Below are 14485 nucleotides of genomic sequence, written 5' to 3' on the forward strand. Positions count from 1 at the left end.
AAACAAAGGGGGTGGACATTGCAGTGAATGGAGATATTATGAAATGTAGGGTTTTGCATAACTTTAAAGTCAAACAATATGATTCTTAAAGAAAATGGAAGTCTTCCTTTAGCCAAGGCGTTGGAGACAAGACCACAGCAGTTAACCTAGTTCTACAAGCAGTAATATTTAGACCACAGTTTGAGTACTGTGTAAAATAAATTCAGAACTTTGATCACTGTTTTACAGGAAAGATGTGATTGTGTGAAGTGGGTATTTGTCAGGTCTAGGAAACTCAAGGAAAGATTGGACAGGCTTCAGTTGGATTTCTTCAACAGGAAGTGAAGGGAAATTTAACTGAGACCTTTGAGGGAACACAATAATTAAAATTCCGATAATCTGGCACCTTTGGGTTTTTAGTGGTGCTGGACAGGCAGTTTACCTAGAATATTCAGATAATATTCCTATTAAAACCTCAAGATATTTTAACATAGTTTTTAAAGATATCACACAGTGGAATTATAAATTTTCCAGCAAACTCAATGAGTTTAAATGTAGGATATGAAATGGGATTCTCAATGTATTGATAGAAAAAGAGATTAGTAAGGAGATGAGGAAAGAGAATTCACACCAAGGGTGGTAAGACTCTGTCTGAAAGGGTGGTAGAGGCAGAAACTCTTAACATGTTTAAAACGTATCTGGAATGTACTTAGAGAGTTAAGACCAGCAAGTTCGGAATCAAATGCAAGGAGTTGCATAGTTGTTTATCGACTAGCATGATAACGGAATCACCTCCTCTGGTGTCATAAATTATCTAAAGCTTTAATGATTCTTTATAAAAACGATACAGTGGAATGTTGATGTTAAGTAATGTGTTTGTATTCATTAATCTTGTTAGAAGGATATTACAGGAAATTACAACGATATAGAAAATCACAGGAGGGCATGTCAGCAATGTAAGCTCTTGCAGATAGCATCATTACCATGAATTAGATTTTCAGAATTAAACTCTTACAGAAAAATACACTTTTTAAAAGAACTATAGAAATGACGTCAAAGAAATAATTTAAACAAGTTTGTGGCTTTTAGAGCCTTTTTGTAAGCTAGGAGAAATTGGGATCATTGTCCATTAAATAAATTTTCAGTCTTGTTATTTATTTATTTTAACTATTTAGAGATAATATGTGGAACAGGCCTTTCTGGCCCAACTAACTGTGCCACCCAGCAACCCACCTTTTTAACACTAGCCTAATCATAGGACAACCTACAATGACCAATTGACCAATTAACCAGTACATCTTTGCACTGTGAGAAGAAACCCATGTGGTCACGGGGGGAACATACAAACTCCTTGAAGACGGCGCTGGAATTGAACTCCGGACTCTGATGTCCTGGGCTGTAATATGTCACGCTGATCACTACGTAGGTCATGGTCTCTCTTCATTGAAAGGGTAAGTATAAATTCATCAGTAACCTTAATCCTTTCTTCCTTCCTTCCTTCCCTCCCCATAATACTGGCTTCTGAACTTTTTGTTTCTAGTGAGCTCTGGTGTCTTCTGGTTCTCAGGGAATAGCCCTGTGAACCACAGATTCCTGCCTTGGATATTGTAGCTAGCACCCAACCAAGTGCTTTACTGTCGAGTTAATGGGCTGAAAATGGAATTAAAAAGTAATGAGGTCCTCCCACTGACATAGTCATAATCATTGCACTACTGGGTTGCCTGGATCCTTTCTCTGTACCACTCTCCCTCCCATCTTCCCCATCTCCTCTATGTTAAACAAGGCAAGAATTCAAAGAGGGAAAAATGACAATGAAGAGATAAACTTACAATTTGGAGGCAATTATGAATGTCTAAATTAGGTTCATACTTTTTAGGAAACCATAGAGTAGTAATTTGAAAAGTATATGGCTTTGAAACGGATTCAGATATGGTATTTCCTTGCATCTGCTGCTCTTCTCCTTCTGTGTGGTGGAGACTGTAGTCAAAGGTGCAATTGGAGAAGGTTAAATGTGTTGCTGGAGTGAATTTTGGAGATAAACAATGATACCTTTTGTCAAAATGGTAGTGCAAGCAAATGTTTCAGCTTTTCAAACAAAATGGATGGCTTTAAACTTTTTGAATATAATTATTGCTGTATTCATCCAAACCAATGGTGAGTTATCTACATCCACCTTATTTGTGACTTTAAATGGTAGGAAAGGTGTGATTAGGAGATAGAGAATGAGTCATGATACAGGATACTTAGTTTCTGAACCATAGCCTAATCCTATTGCATTTTCTACCAAATCCTATCAAGGTTAATCCTATGAGCCTTTTACCTTTTGAAGTCAGAGGTTTAATCCTAAAATAGTGCTGCTTAATCCAGAGGTCTGGTGTCTAATGTCAATGGGCTATTGCATCCTATGTAATTTGACTAAAATAAACTCTTTTTTGAAAAATATGTCGGTTTTTTGTTTACATCTGAAACAAAAAGATAATAATGTAACGAAGAAAATTATTTTAAAAAGGGGGTAGACCTACCACGGACAGAGAGGTGAGCCATGCTTGACATGGTGCCATACTTGTTGCTAGCTGTACACGTAAACATCCCAGAGTCTTCAGCAAAGGCTTCAGCAATTACCAGGGTGCATATCTCCTCTAAAAAGATTCAGATGAATCACAGATGCTTTCCAAACATATTCAAGTATTTAATCATGTAACAATACATTAGAGTCATAGTCGTCTGCTTTGCCTGTGTTTTCCTCGATACAGATTATATATTGAATTAATGCATGCCTTTTTCACAATGTAATATGAACTTCAAATAGGCCAGTTGATGTTACAATTTATGCCCCCATAAATCCAGTGGTATTTTTTAAATAACTAACCAGTGGATAATCTCATTCAGGTAAAAAAAATATAAACCTATGGAGGGGCAAAGTCATTTAAGAGTCAAGTAATCATTTAAAGCTGGGGGAAAAGTATAAGTAGGAATCAGAAAGGAAAATTGAATCTTAACATTTATTTCAAGGGGACAAGAACATAAAGAGGTGATAATACGCTTCATTTTTTTACAGTACTGTAGTCAGAATATGTTTGGAGCATTGGGTTTATTTTTAGTTACCTGTTATTCATTGATTCCATAGTTAAAACAGTGCACTGTGATGAGGAATGAGATAGATGGATCTACACTCATGATAGTTTATAAAGATGAAGTGATTTTACATAATTATGTACTGTATATACAATTCTGAGAGGAATTAACATGGTACAATCCAAAAGGAATTTAGGAAGACACTGATGGTCCTGGTTGGGGTGCAGTGAAAATTCATCTGAATGAATATATTGGCTGCCAGAGTAAAGTTATGGGAATATTTTCAATAAACTTTGCAGTGCCTTGATTTTACAGTCATCAGACAAATGAGGAATTTGATGTATTAACTTCAGACTTTAATTTCCATCTATATCTGCTTTTAAAGAGCCAGAATCTTTCCTCAAGTGTAAGATGGCAGTAAAATTATATATAGCCAAGCCATATTGAAACCAGACTCTTGGGCATGTGGGTGAGAACATTTATCATGACACTAAATATCTGACTGGGATCCAACATCTGACAGCCATTTTCAATGCATTAAAAATAGTATGATTGGGAATTGCAGATTGATTTTGTGAGATTTTCATCAACTCTACAGTTCTATCAGAAAGCCAACAATGGAGCCAGAATGTCAATAAAATTAGTAAGCTTATGTGAATCAAATGCAGCTACGTAATAACTACTTAGAACTTCTGTTCATTAAGTGTCAGATCTTTTTGCTTTTAATTTAAAGTAGAACTAAATAGACAATGTATCTCAAACAACCAAAAAGTGATTTCTAGTTCACTGCTACCCTGTTCCTTGGATATTTCAAAATATACATTTTTAAAAACTCTTTGGAAAAGAACTTTAGGTATTTTGGTGCACTAAATGGTTGCTAACAAAATCTGAAGTTATGTGAAACTGGGCAATCCTTGCTTTGAGAAACATAGTCATGATTTACTCCTCTTGAAAAGCATTAAAACCTGGCCTGTTCTTTTGACAAATGTTGCGGCCTTCTAGGAAATTGTTGTGTCATTTGTGTATTGACCAACAAGAGGAGCAAATCACAGAAGATGACCTAAGGGGAAACTTTTGCACATAGAGGGTGGTGAGTGTATGGTATGAGCTGCCAAGAGGAAATGGGTGAGGCAGGGGCAATAGAATCTCTTTGATTGGTACATGAAGGTGAGGGGCCTGGAAGGACATGGGCTGCATGCAGGAAATTGGAACTAGATAGGTGGATATCGTGGTCAGCATAGGCTTGTTGGCCTGAAGGGCCTGTTTTTGTGCTGTATTGCTCTATGACCCTAAATGTACCTGGTAGTAGGTTCTGTGAACAGTTAGCATAATCCTTAGTCTACTTAGAAGACAAATTGTCTTTTGTAATAATTATAGGGGTGCATGCTTTTGTACAAATACAGTAAAAACAATATCCTTGGAACTCTCTTTACGCATAGTTCACAACTTTCATTGAAATGTGCTCCACATTTTATTGCAAGTTATTTCTAAAATGCAAAAGCTAACCTTTTCATTTAATTAAGAATGTTTCCTAAAATGTGTATTGTGCACTGCACACTGCTTGTTTAACACACAAAACGCTGCAGGACTTTGACAGGCAGAACTTATGGTGGGAAATAGACAGTTAACATTTCAGATAGAGACCCTTAATCTGGACTGGAAACAAAAGGGGATGTAGCTGAATTTCCTTCAGTTCTTTATCACTTCCACCTATCACTGTCCAGCTTCTGGCATCATTCCTGCTCACATGTGCAAGCGCCACTAGGTTACTGATGGACTTAGGTGAGTAATGTGATAGACAGAGGAGGGTGGGAATGATGTCAGAAGCTGGGCAGTGATAGGTGGAAGTGACAAGGGACTGAAGATGATGGAATAAAACAGTGAAGATAGTGAAGCAGGAATAAATTGAAGAAGTTCGGGAGGGAAACCAGTGAGATGAATGTGTGGACGATAGGCAGATGGAGAGAGAGAGAAAGGATGGTGGAGGGGAAAGTTATGGGATGATTGGAGTCAGCTGGATTAAGAGGAGAGAGAAAAAAAGAGAAAAAGAGAAAAAGAGAGGAAAAGGGACAGAGGGGCAGCAATTACCAGAAGTTTGAGAAATCAATGCTCATGCTGCCAGGTTGGAGAGAGCCCAGGAAAAATACGAGGTGATTTGATTTTCATTTGTCATGACCTGACTTTTGAGGAGGCCTTCTACAGATATGTCAGTGTGGGAAGTGAAGTGGAATTGAAATGGCTTACCACCGGGAGATCCCTACTGGCATGGCGAACACTATCTGTTTAAACTACTTTCTCTTTTAAAGTAATAAATTTAAACTCTACAGCATGTAACTGAAATTGAGAAAGGAAAGTAATAAAAATGATAGAAGGATGATCATAGCTTAATTCGAGTAGCAAATTAATGATAAACATGTCTAAGAAGGAATAGAAAAGAAATAAAGTGCCCAGAAATGTAATTCCATAATTACCTTTTAGCATTAAACAACTAAAAATTAACTTTAGAACATAAGAGAAAGGATCAGGAGCACACCATATAGCTCCTTGAACTTGTTCTGGCATTCAATAAGTCAAAGTCCAGTTTCTTGCCTGCTCCCCATAGCCCTTGATTCTATTATTGTCAAAAATTCAGTTTCTTTCAGCCTTAAATATATTCAGTGTCTAAGGCTTCACAGTTATCTGGGGTACAGAACTTCAAAAGTTCATGGCCACTGAGAGAAATTTGCTTCACTTCAATCTTGAATGAATATCTTAAACACATGCCTTTAGCTCTAGATTCCTCCATAAAGGGAAACATTGCCTCAGCAGTATGCTATTGAGTTCAGAATCTATTTCCATTAGGTACCCCCCATTCTTCAAAGCCACAGTAAATAAAAGCCCAATCATTCCTCTTGTGCTCATCTTGTTCCTAAGAATGAACCTAGTGTATTTTTCTAAATTGATCTAAGGTCTTAAGTAAGAAGATCAGAAGCACTTTACAGTATGACAGGTGTGCCCTCACCAAAGCCATGGACGTTTATAGCAAAACTTCCCTATTTTATACTCAACTTTCCTTACAATAAAGGCCTATTTAACTTTTTATGAAGCAAATTAATTTCTGTATTTCATGCAGATGAATGATCATATCCTTCTGTATAGCATCATTCTATACTTTTACCCTGTTTAAAAACATTTTGTTTCTTTTATTCCCCTTAGATACCTAGATAGTCTTGCATTTCCCATTTATAATGCTTCTGCTAAATCACACTCCATGGCCACTTTATTAGGTACACCTGCTTGTTAATGCAAATATCAGACAATCATGGGGTTCAGTTGTTATTCAGACCAAACATCAGAATGGGGAAGAAATGTGATCTAAGCGACCATGGAATGATTGTTGGTGCCAGACAGGGTAGTTTGAGTATCTCAGAATCTTCTGATCTCCTGACAATGGTACAAAAAACAAAAAGCATCCAGGGTGCAAAGACACCTTGTTAAAGAGAGGGATCAAAGGAGAATGACTGAACTGGTTCAAGCTGACAAGAAGGTGACAGGAACTCAAGTAACTACATTTTACAACAGTGGTGGGCAGAAGAGCACCTTCAGATGCACAATGTGTCAAACCTTCATATGGATGGGTTACAGCAGCAGGAGAATCCAACAGGTTTCACTCCTGAGGCCACTTGTTCAGCAGATTCAATGTCCTTCATATAACATACTTTCTTACCAACTCTTGTCAAAAAATTAGTTACAATACTTGGTCAAATTGTGTAAATGTACTAATTGTACTAATCTCAAAAGCACCCCATTAATTACTGTTTAAAAACCTAAAAATATTTCTTTCCTAATTCTCTATCACTTTAATCAACATGCTAATACATTACTCAACTCCTTGAATACATATCTTATGCTATAATTTTTAAGTGGTACTTTACTGAAAGTCTTCAGAAATCCAAATATATAACAAGTAAGAAGGATATTACCGTGAATAATGTTGAGTGATGGAGTAGCAAGGTTACAACAGCATTGTGGAAATATACAAGAGGACAGTGACTTTGAAGGATTTCAATTATCCTATATTAATGGATCTCTACTGCTTATTCCCAGAACAATTTGGCTTCATCCTATTGTAGAATATGACATAAGATATTCTGCAGATACTGGAAATCCAGAGTACCACACAAAAAAATGCTGGAGGAACTCAGCAGGTTAGGAAGCATCAATGGAGAGGAACAAACAGTCCATTTTTCAGGCCGAGACATAAACTCAAGAGATTCTGCAGCGCCATCCAGGTACTAACTAGGCCTGAACCTGCCTAGCTTCTGAGATTGGATGGGATTGAGTGCTTCCAGGCAAGTATAGCCATAGGTCGGCTGTTTATTCCCTTCCATTGATGCTGCTTGACTTTCTGAGTTCCTCCAGCATTTCATTGATGTTACCCTATCGTAGATATCCCTTTGCCTTATCCATCCCTCTCCTATTGCAATTTAAAATTAACTTATTCTCTTGCTTTTCCAGTTCTGAAGGATTTGTAACCTATTTATGCTTTAATAAATCCTTTCTGCCTTGCAGAATGTTTCCATCACTTGTTTTTATCTAAGTGCAACCTCAATAAACATTGCATGAATAAAATTACTCAGCAAACTGAGTTAGAGAAGTACTGATATGCCACCTGAACTTCACCTTCCTTCTCCTTGCAATTGAAACCCTTTTTTATCGTGGGTCTCTAGAGATGTGGCACGTTAGCCCCGAACAGCCACTGGACTCAGTGGTGAGGAAACCACCTTTCTCAACCTCTGTACGTCTAGGGTGGTATGACTTGTGTTCCACCAAAACCAGAAAGTTGGGATGTCTCAACCACCCGAACCCCGAACTGTGCAAATACTGTGTAAATACTGCTCCCTTGCAATTAGCTGTCCGCAAGAAATAACAAATCGTATACTGCATACAATTATAAAGAAAAGTATATTTACAAATGTCAGCTTTATCGAACAGTTAGCAGGAAAAAGAAAATAAAAAAGGGCCCATTATAGTTAACCCAATCCAAATGTGCACATAAGTTTGAGTTCATCTTGAAGTTGTTTTTAACATCCTCAGTCATCTTCCCTCCTGTCTTCTGCCAGCTCCTGCCAAAAAGACCTCGACCCACACCATTGTCTGTCACAAAAACCTCTACGCCCAGCTTTCTCCAGAACCTTCTCCCAATTCCATCACCCTGAATGGCTGACACAACATAGCCCCTTATCTTTTGCTCAAACCCAAACATACTAAAAGCAGAACAGACTGCTCTTACAGAACTGCTAAAATCAAATACCTGCTACATAGCAATAAAAATCTTAACCAGGGCATAACACAATTGTTCAGACATTATGCACACTCTGCACATTGTTACTTTGCACATTCTTACCTCATTGTAGCATTGTGATAGCAAGGAGCACAGCACAACCATTTTGGATGGGAAGATTGTAACCAGTTGGGAGGACTGCTAAATTTCTGCTCACAAAATACACATCACAGCCCAGCAATTTAAATATCTTCACATTTCTATCCTGCCAGTTTTTCCCTTGAGTTCATCAGAATTTAAGTCTGGGTCTATCAGAGCTGCTTACTGAAGGATACCTGCTTCTGAAGAATGTATTTAATATTCCTTTGGTTTGTTGATTCCTTAAATACATTGGTCTGATGTTTGATTTTATGAAAAGAGACACAAGAGATGGCAGATTTTGGAAAAGAGAGCAAAATCAACTGCTGGAAGAACTCAGTGGGTCAAGCAGCATCAGTGCAGAGGGGATAAAAGATCAATGCTTTGGTTTGAGTCCCTATATCAGGACTGGTTTAAAAGGACATCCTTTATTCCCTCCAATAAAGTATCCATGAAGAGTCTGGATATGTATACGACTGGACTGCCATATAACAAAAACAAAAATCTCCAGGAACATGTCTGCTTCTTAACAGAGCCGAAACATCTGCAATTTAGAAACAAATACAGTTGAACGTGGCATTGTTCTTGTACATGTTGGTAGTAACCTGACTTACAAACCTACTTCTTCTCTCATCACCTCACACCCAGTAAAGAGATCTGGCAAAAAATATTTCAATATCTGCCGGATATATTTATGAACTTGTGTCTGGCAAAAAACCCTATAAATATTTCAGAAAACAAACTGAACAAACCAATTCCTACTAATGGGTCAGAAAGAAACTCCCTTGAGTAACTATTGCAATATACACAGGTCATGATGAAGGGCCTTGGCCCGAAACATTAACTGGTCATTCATTTCCACAATGCTGCCTGACTGGCTGAGTTCCTCCAGCATTTTGTGTGGGTTGCTCTAGATTCCCAGCATCTAAGTACATAGTCTCTTGTGTTTATTATTGCGTACATATTGCAGTATTTTCATGAATCTTAATTATTTTTCTCTTGCTTTTACTGGGAAATTTCAGGAAATCGGAAAACCCACAGTTCCAAAGTAAAATTTAGAAATGAATTATTGATCTAGTATAACAATTTGCTTGTGTTATTGGCAATCTATAGATCCCAATTCTACTCAAGGAAATTAAATAGGGAAATTGTCAAGCTGGAGTATTTCTGTTGGATATTTTAAAATTTAAATCTATTTCCAAACATGCAAAACCTACTGGGTTACACATTTCCAAATAATCTCATCTAAATGATCTAGTGTAATACTTTGATGAGACATTAACACCAATGCAAAAGATCCATGGACTCTTACAGCAAGAATGATGTCTCTTTCAGGTTTCAGGGTGATTGTAGATCAATTACATTGTGCCTAGAGGTCAATGAACAGTAGTGTTCCACAGAGAACTGTTCTGTGACCCCTGCTCTTTGTGATTATCATAAATACCTTCCAGGACATAGAAGATATCCCAAATTATTTGGGACTACAGAATGCCATACCTGAGACTAGAAACTAGGAACAATGAAAATAAAACTAATTCAGGAAAGTTATATTCCTCACTGGCATCTAAGGAGGTTCAGAGTTATTCATCACTAAGTTGCTTCAATATTCTACAGAGGCTTTAATCAGCCAAGTAATGAAATATTACAAACCATCTTTGGAAAGACAAGTCTTCAAGGCACAATAGAGATAAAATCTAGACAAGCAAACAAACTGAACAGCTTAGCCTAAGCCACTTATGACACTTTTCAATTGTGGTACAACGAGACAGAACGTCTGGTCATTTGTAAGATCATGACAGGTAAATCACCACAAAATGTATTCATAATGCATTTAGTGTTCAATGCTTATGCCAAAAGCAAGTGCCCCTATAGCCTATAAATTCACAACTTGCATTTCATAAAATGGTCCAATGAAGTGAAAACACAAAAATAATCTTTAATCGCTAAACCTGAGATTAATTGAGACTTAACATGTGCAATTGAACTTTTTTAAAAACATTGAATATAAGATTCTGAACACATTCAAGATTAACATCTTTGTTACTGTAATGAGCCATCCAGGAGAAATGATCGTCATAGCAATACAAGAGAAATTATGTGAGGATTTGAACTCCATAGGCCATTGGGTTTGGCAGCAAAAAGAGGTTAAGAGTCCAGAAGAAGAAATCCATAAACATATTGACAATGTAGCACATGCATTTGCCAATCCTTAGTTTTCTTCAATTGGCCATGTTAGTCATGTACTATTGGCATTAAATTTTATTTATAGGCAGAGACATTTGAACACATATTGCTAGTTATTTCAGCATCAAGTAATTAAAAACTTCTGATTCATTGCACGTCACGTTGGGATTTCAATGAAGTTCTTCCTGGTGTTGCTCTTACATCATTGAGTCAGAGTCATAGAGTACTACACAGCACAGAAACAGGCCTTTCAGCCCATCTAGTCATAACAATTTAGTCCCATCAACCTGCACCCAGACCATAGCCCTCTATACCCTTCCCATGTGCCTATCCAACTTTTTCTTAAATATTGAAACTGAACCCACTTTCACTACTTCCACTGGCAGCTTGTTCCACATTCTCATCACCCTCAGAGTGAAGAAATTCCCCCTCATATTCCCCTTAAACATTTTACCTTTCATCCTAACCCATGATCTCTAATTGTCGTCTCACCTAACCTCAGTGGGAAAAGCCTGCTTGGATCTACCCCATCTATGCCCCTCATAATTCTGTATACCTCTACCAAATCTTCCCTCATTCTCTTATGCTCTAAGGAATACAATTATTCAACCTTTTCCTATACTTAGGTCCTCAAGTTCTGGCAACATCCTTGTAAATATCCTTTGCACGCTTTCAACCGTATTGATATCTTTCCTGTAAGTAGGTGACCAGAACTGGACACAATACTCCAAATTAGGCCTCACTGTCTCATACAGCTTCAACATAATATTCTAACTCCTGTACTCAATACTTTGATTTATGAAGGACAATGTGACAAAAGCTCTCTTTACAACCCTATCTAACTGTGACACCAATTTCAAGGAATTATGGATCATAATTCCAAAATCCCTCTGTTCTACCACATTCCTCAGTGCCCTACCGCTCACCATGTAAGTCTTACCATGGTTTGTCCTCTCAAAGTGCAACAACTCACACTTGTCTGCTTTCAATTCTATCTACCATTTTTCAGCCCATTTTTCCAGCTGGTCCAGTTCCCTCTTCAAGATTTGGTAGCCTTCCTCGCTGTCCACTGCACCTCTAATCTTGGTGTCACTTGAAAATTTGCTAATCCTGTTTACATTATCATCCAGATTATTGATATGGATGACAAACAACAATGGACCCAGCACCAATCTCTATGGCACATCACTAGTCCCAGGCCTCCAGTCAGAGAGGCAACCATCTATTACTGCTCTCTGACTTCTCCTATGAAGTCATCATTCAATTTACTACCTTATCCTGAATGCCAAGTGATGAACCTTCTTGACCAACCTCCCATGTGGGACCTTATCAAAGGTTCTGTTAAAGTCCATGTAAACCACATCCACTACCATGCCTTCATCAACTTTCTTGGTAACTTCCCTGTAAAACAATAACATTGGTTTGACACAACCTACCCCACCACAAAGTCATATTGACTAACCCTAATCAGTTCTTGTCTATCTAAATATTTATATATCTGGTCACTAGTCAGGTTGTCAGCAGGTGGTAAGAGTGGGTCCTTCACCTCTGCTCCTCTGACCCTCAACACAGGTCATAGGTGCCCCTCAGAGTTGTGTCCTAAGCCCCCTCCTTTACTCTCTGTATACCCATGATTGAGTCGCCACCCACAGCTCCAATCTGATAATTAAATTTGCTGATGATACTATGCTAATTGGCCTAATCCCAAATAATAATGAGGCAGCCTGAAGAAGTCATTACACTGACACAGTGGTGTTAAGAAAACAACCTCTCCCTCAATGTCACAAAAACAAAGGAGCTGGTTGTGGACTACAGGAGGAATGAAGACAAGCTAACCCCTATTGACATCAATGGATCTGGGGTTGAGAGAGTGAACAGCTTTAAGTTCCTTGGTATACACATCACCGAGGATCTCATGTGGTCTGCATATATCGGCTGTGTGGTGAAAAAGGCACAACAGCATCTCTTTCACCTCAGACGGTTGAAGAAGTTTGGTGTGGGCCCCCATATCCTAAGAACTTTCTACAGGAGCACAATTGAGAGCATCCAGACAGGCGGCATCACTGCCTGGTATGGGAACTGTCCTTCCCTCAATCGCAGGACTCTACAGAGAGTCGTGCGGACAGCCCAGTGCATCTGTAGATGTGAACTTCCCCATTATTCAGACATTTACAAAGAAAGGTGAGTAAAAAGGGCCTGAAGGATCATTGGGGACCCGAGTCACCTCAACCACAAACTGTTTCAGCTGCTACCATCCAGGAAACGGTACCGCAGCATAAAAGCCAGGACCAACAGACTCTGGGATAGCTTCTTCCACCAGACCATCAGACTCATTATTTCATGCTGATACAATTGTATTTCTATATTATATTGACTGTCCTGTTGAACATACTATTTACTACAAATTGCACATTGCACATTTAGACAGAGATGTAACATAAAGATTTTTACTCCTCATGTATACGAAGAATGTAAGAAATAATGTCAATTCAATTCAATTCTCAGAATACCTTCCAATAACTTACCCACTACTGATATTAGCTTTACTGGTCAATAATTTTCCAACTTATTTTTAGAGACTTTCCCATATCTCATTCAGCTCAATGCATAGATGACCATGCTGATCTTCAAGAGGACCAATTCTATCCCTTGCTATCCTTGTGCTCTTAATATACCTGTAGAAACCTTTGGGAATCTCCTTCAGCTTGCCTGCTAGAGGAACCTCATGTCTAAAGTGATCTTAAGACCAGATATGCTTAAAGTTACATTGTCCATACATGGTTCATTTGGATGATCGTGCAGAGAAAAATTGGGTTTTTACTGCTCTAGACTCACAAATTAAGGTAACTCTCATACTTATGTTTTCATCTCCTCTCCAACTGACCTCTTCTCCTAATCTGTTCCAGCACAACTCTCAGATACCTTGATGAACACAATCTTCTAATGGCTCTCTCACCTACCCTGGGGGACCCTTTCTCCAATGACCAGTCCGAGGCCCACTCAGGCCCTCTGATAGGCAAAGTGTCAATATCCAACTCAATACCCCAATAATAATCTGTAAATTAAAGTGTAAGAAGTGTTGTGATCAATATTTTTCCTTCAACTGACAACATGCAAATGAATTATCTGGTTATTTTCACACTGTTGTGCATATATTTGCTGTATTAGAAAAGTGATCATGTCCAAAGCTACTGTGCCATTGTCCGTGAAGCACTGTGAAACCTGTGGCCATGAAATTCAGTATGGAAATGCCTCTCTATATTTTGATTTCTTTCAGTCTGAAAAATGTTTGAATAAAGCCAGTAATGTTGGGAGTCTCACCAAATTGTTAACCAGGGCCTTGAGTTTGTATTCAGGCTGAAATTATTCTGTAAATGTGGTACTATTGGGTACTAATCATCATTATGAATCTCATAATTAAGCTTTTAAATATCATAATGACATTGTAGATGGTATTATATTCTACAGTTCCAGTAATCTTTTAAGATTGTGATTTTGCTACATTTGCTTTTAGTTTCTCACCATTGTACAAATGAATTTACAGAAAAAGTACAGAATGATCATTGATATCTTCTTCCTTTAAATAAATTGTTAATTACTACAATTCTTGCTAATTTTACCTAAATATGCACTACATGAAAATCCCATAAATTGCAAAATATCCAAACACTCACCTGAATCGCTCATTGATCTTGGCTCTACATCAATAAAAAGCAAACAGGAAAGGACAAAAAGTAAAAGTCCATTAGGACAACTATCTTTTTTTTAAAAATGGTAAGCATTTAAAGAGTGGTTATTTAAAGAATAAAACATACATGTTGCGAATAAAATTCATTTGAATCTGTT

The 14485-nt window shown here is 37.8% G+C and overlaps 1 protein-coding gene across 9 annotated transcripts in view; it reads right to left on the reverse strand.

Annotated features, from left to right (window-relative positions):
* The window catches only part of mypn (myopalladin), a 288573-nt gene that overhangs the window by 91225 nt on the left and 182863 nt on the right, over positions 1-14485 (reverse strand). For all 9 annotated transcript variants that reach the window (XM_063071525.1, XM_063071522.1, XM_063071521.1 and 6 more), the window contains 2 exons: positions 14314-14337; positions 2502-2618 (listed from right to left, as the gene is read on the reverse strand). In XM_063071525.1, the coding sequence (XP_062927595.1) occupies positions 2502-2618; positions 14314-14337 (141 nt within the window). The remainder of the gene's footprint in view (positions 1-2501; positions 2619-14313; positions 14338-14485) is intronic.

The sequence above is a fragment of the Mobula hypostoma genome, chromosome 19, assembly GCF_963921235.1.
Source record: "Mobula hypostoma chromosome 19, sMobHyp1.1, whole genome shotgun sequence".
In the NCBI taxonomy this organism is placed as follows: domain Eukaryota; kingdom Metazoa; phylum Chordata; class Chondrichthyes; order Myliobatiformes; family Myliobatidae; genus Mobula; species Mobula hypostoma.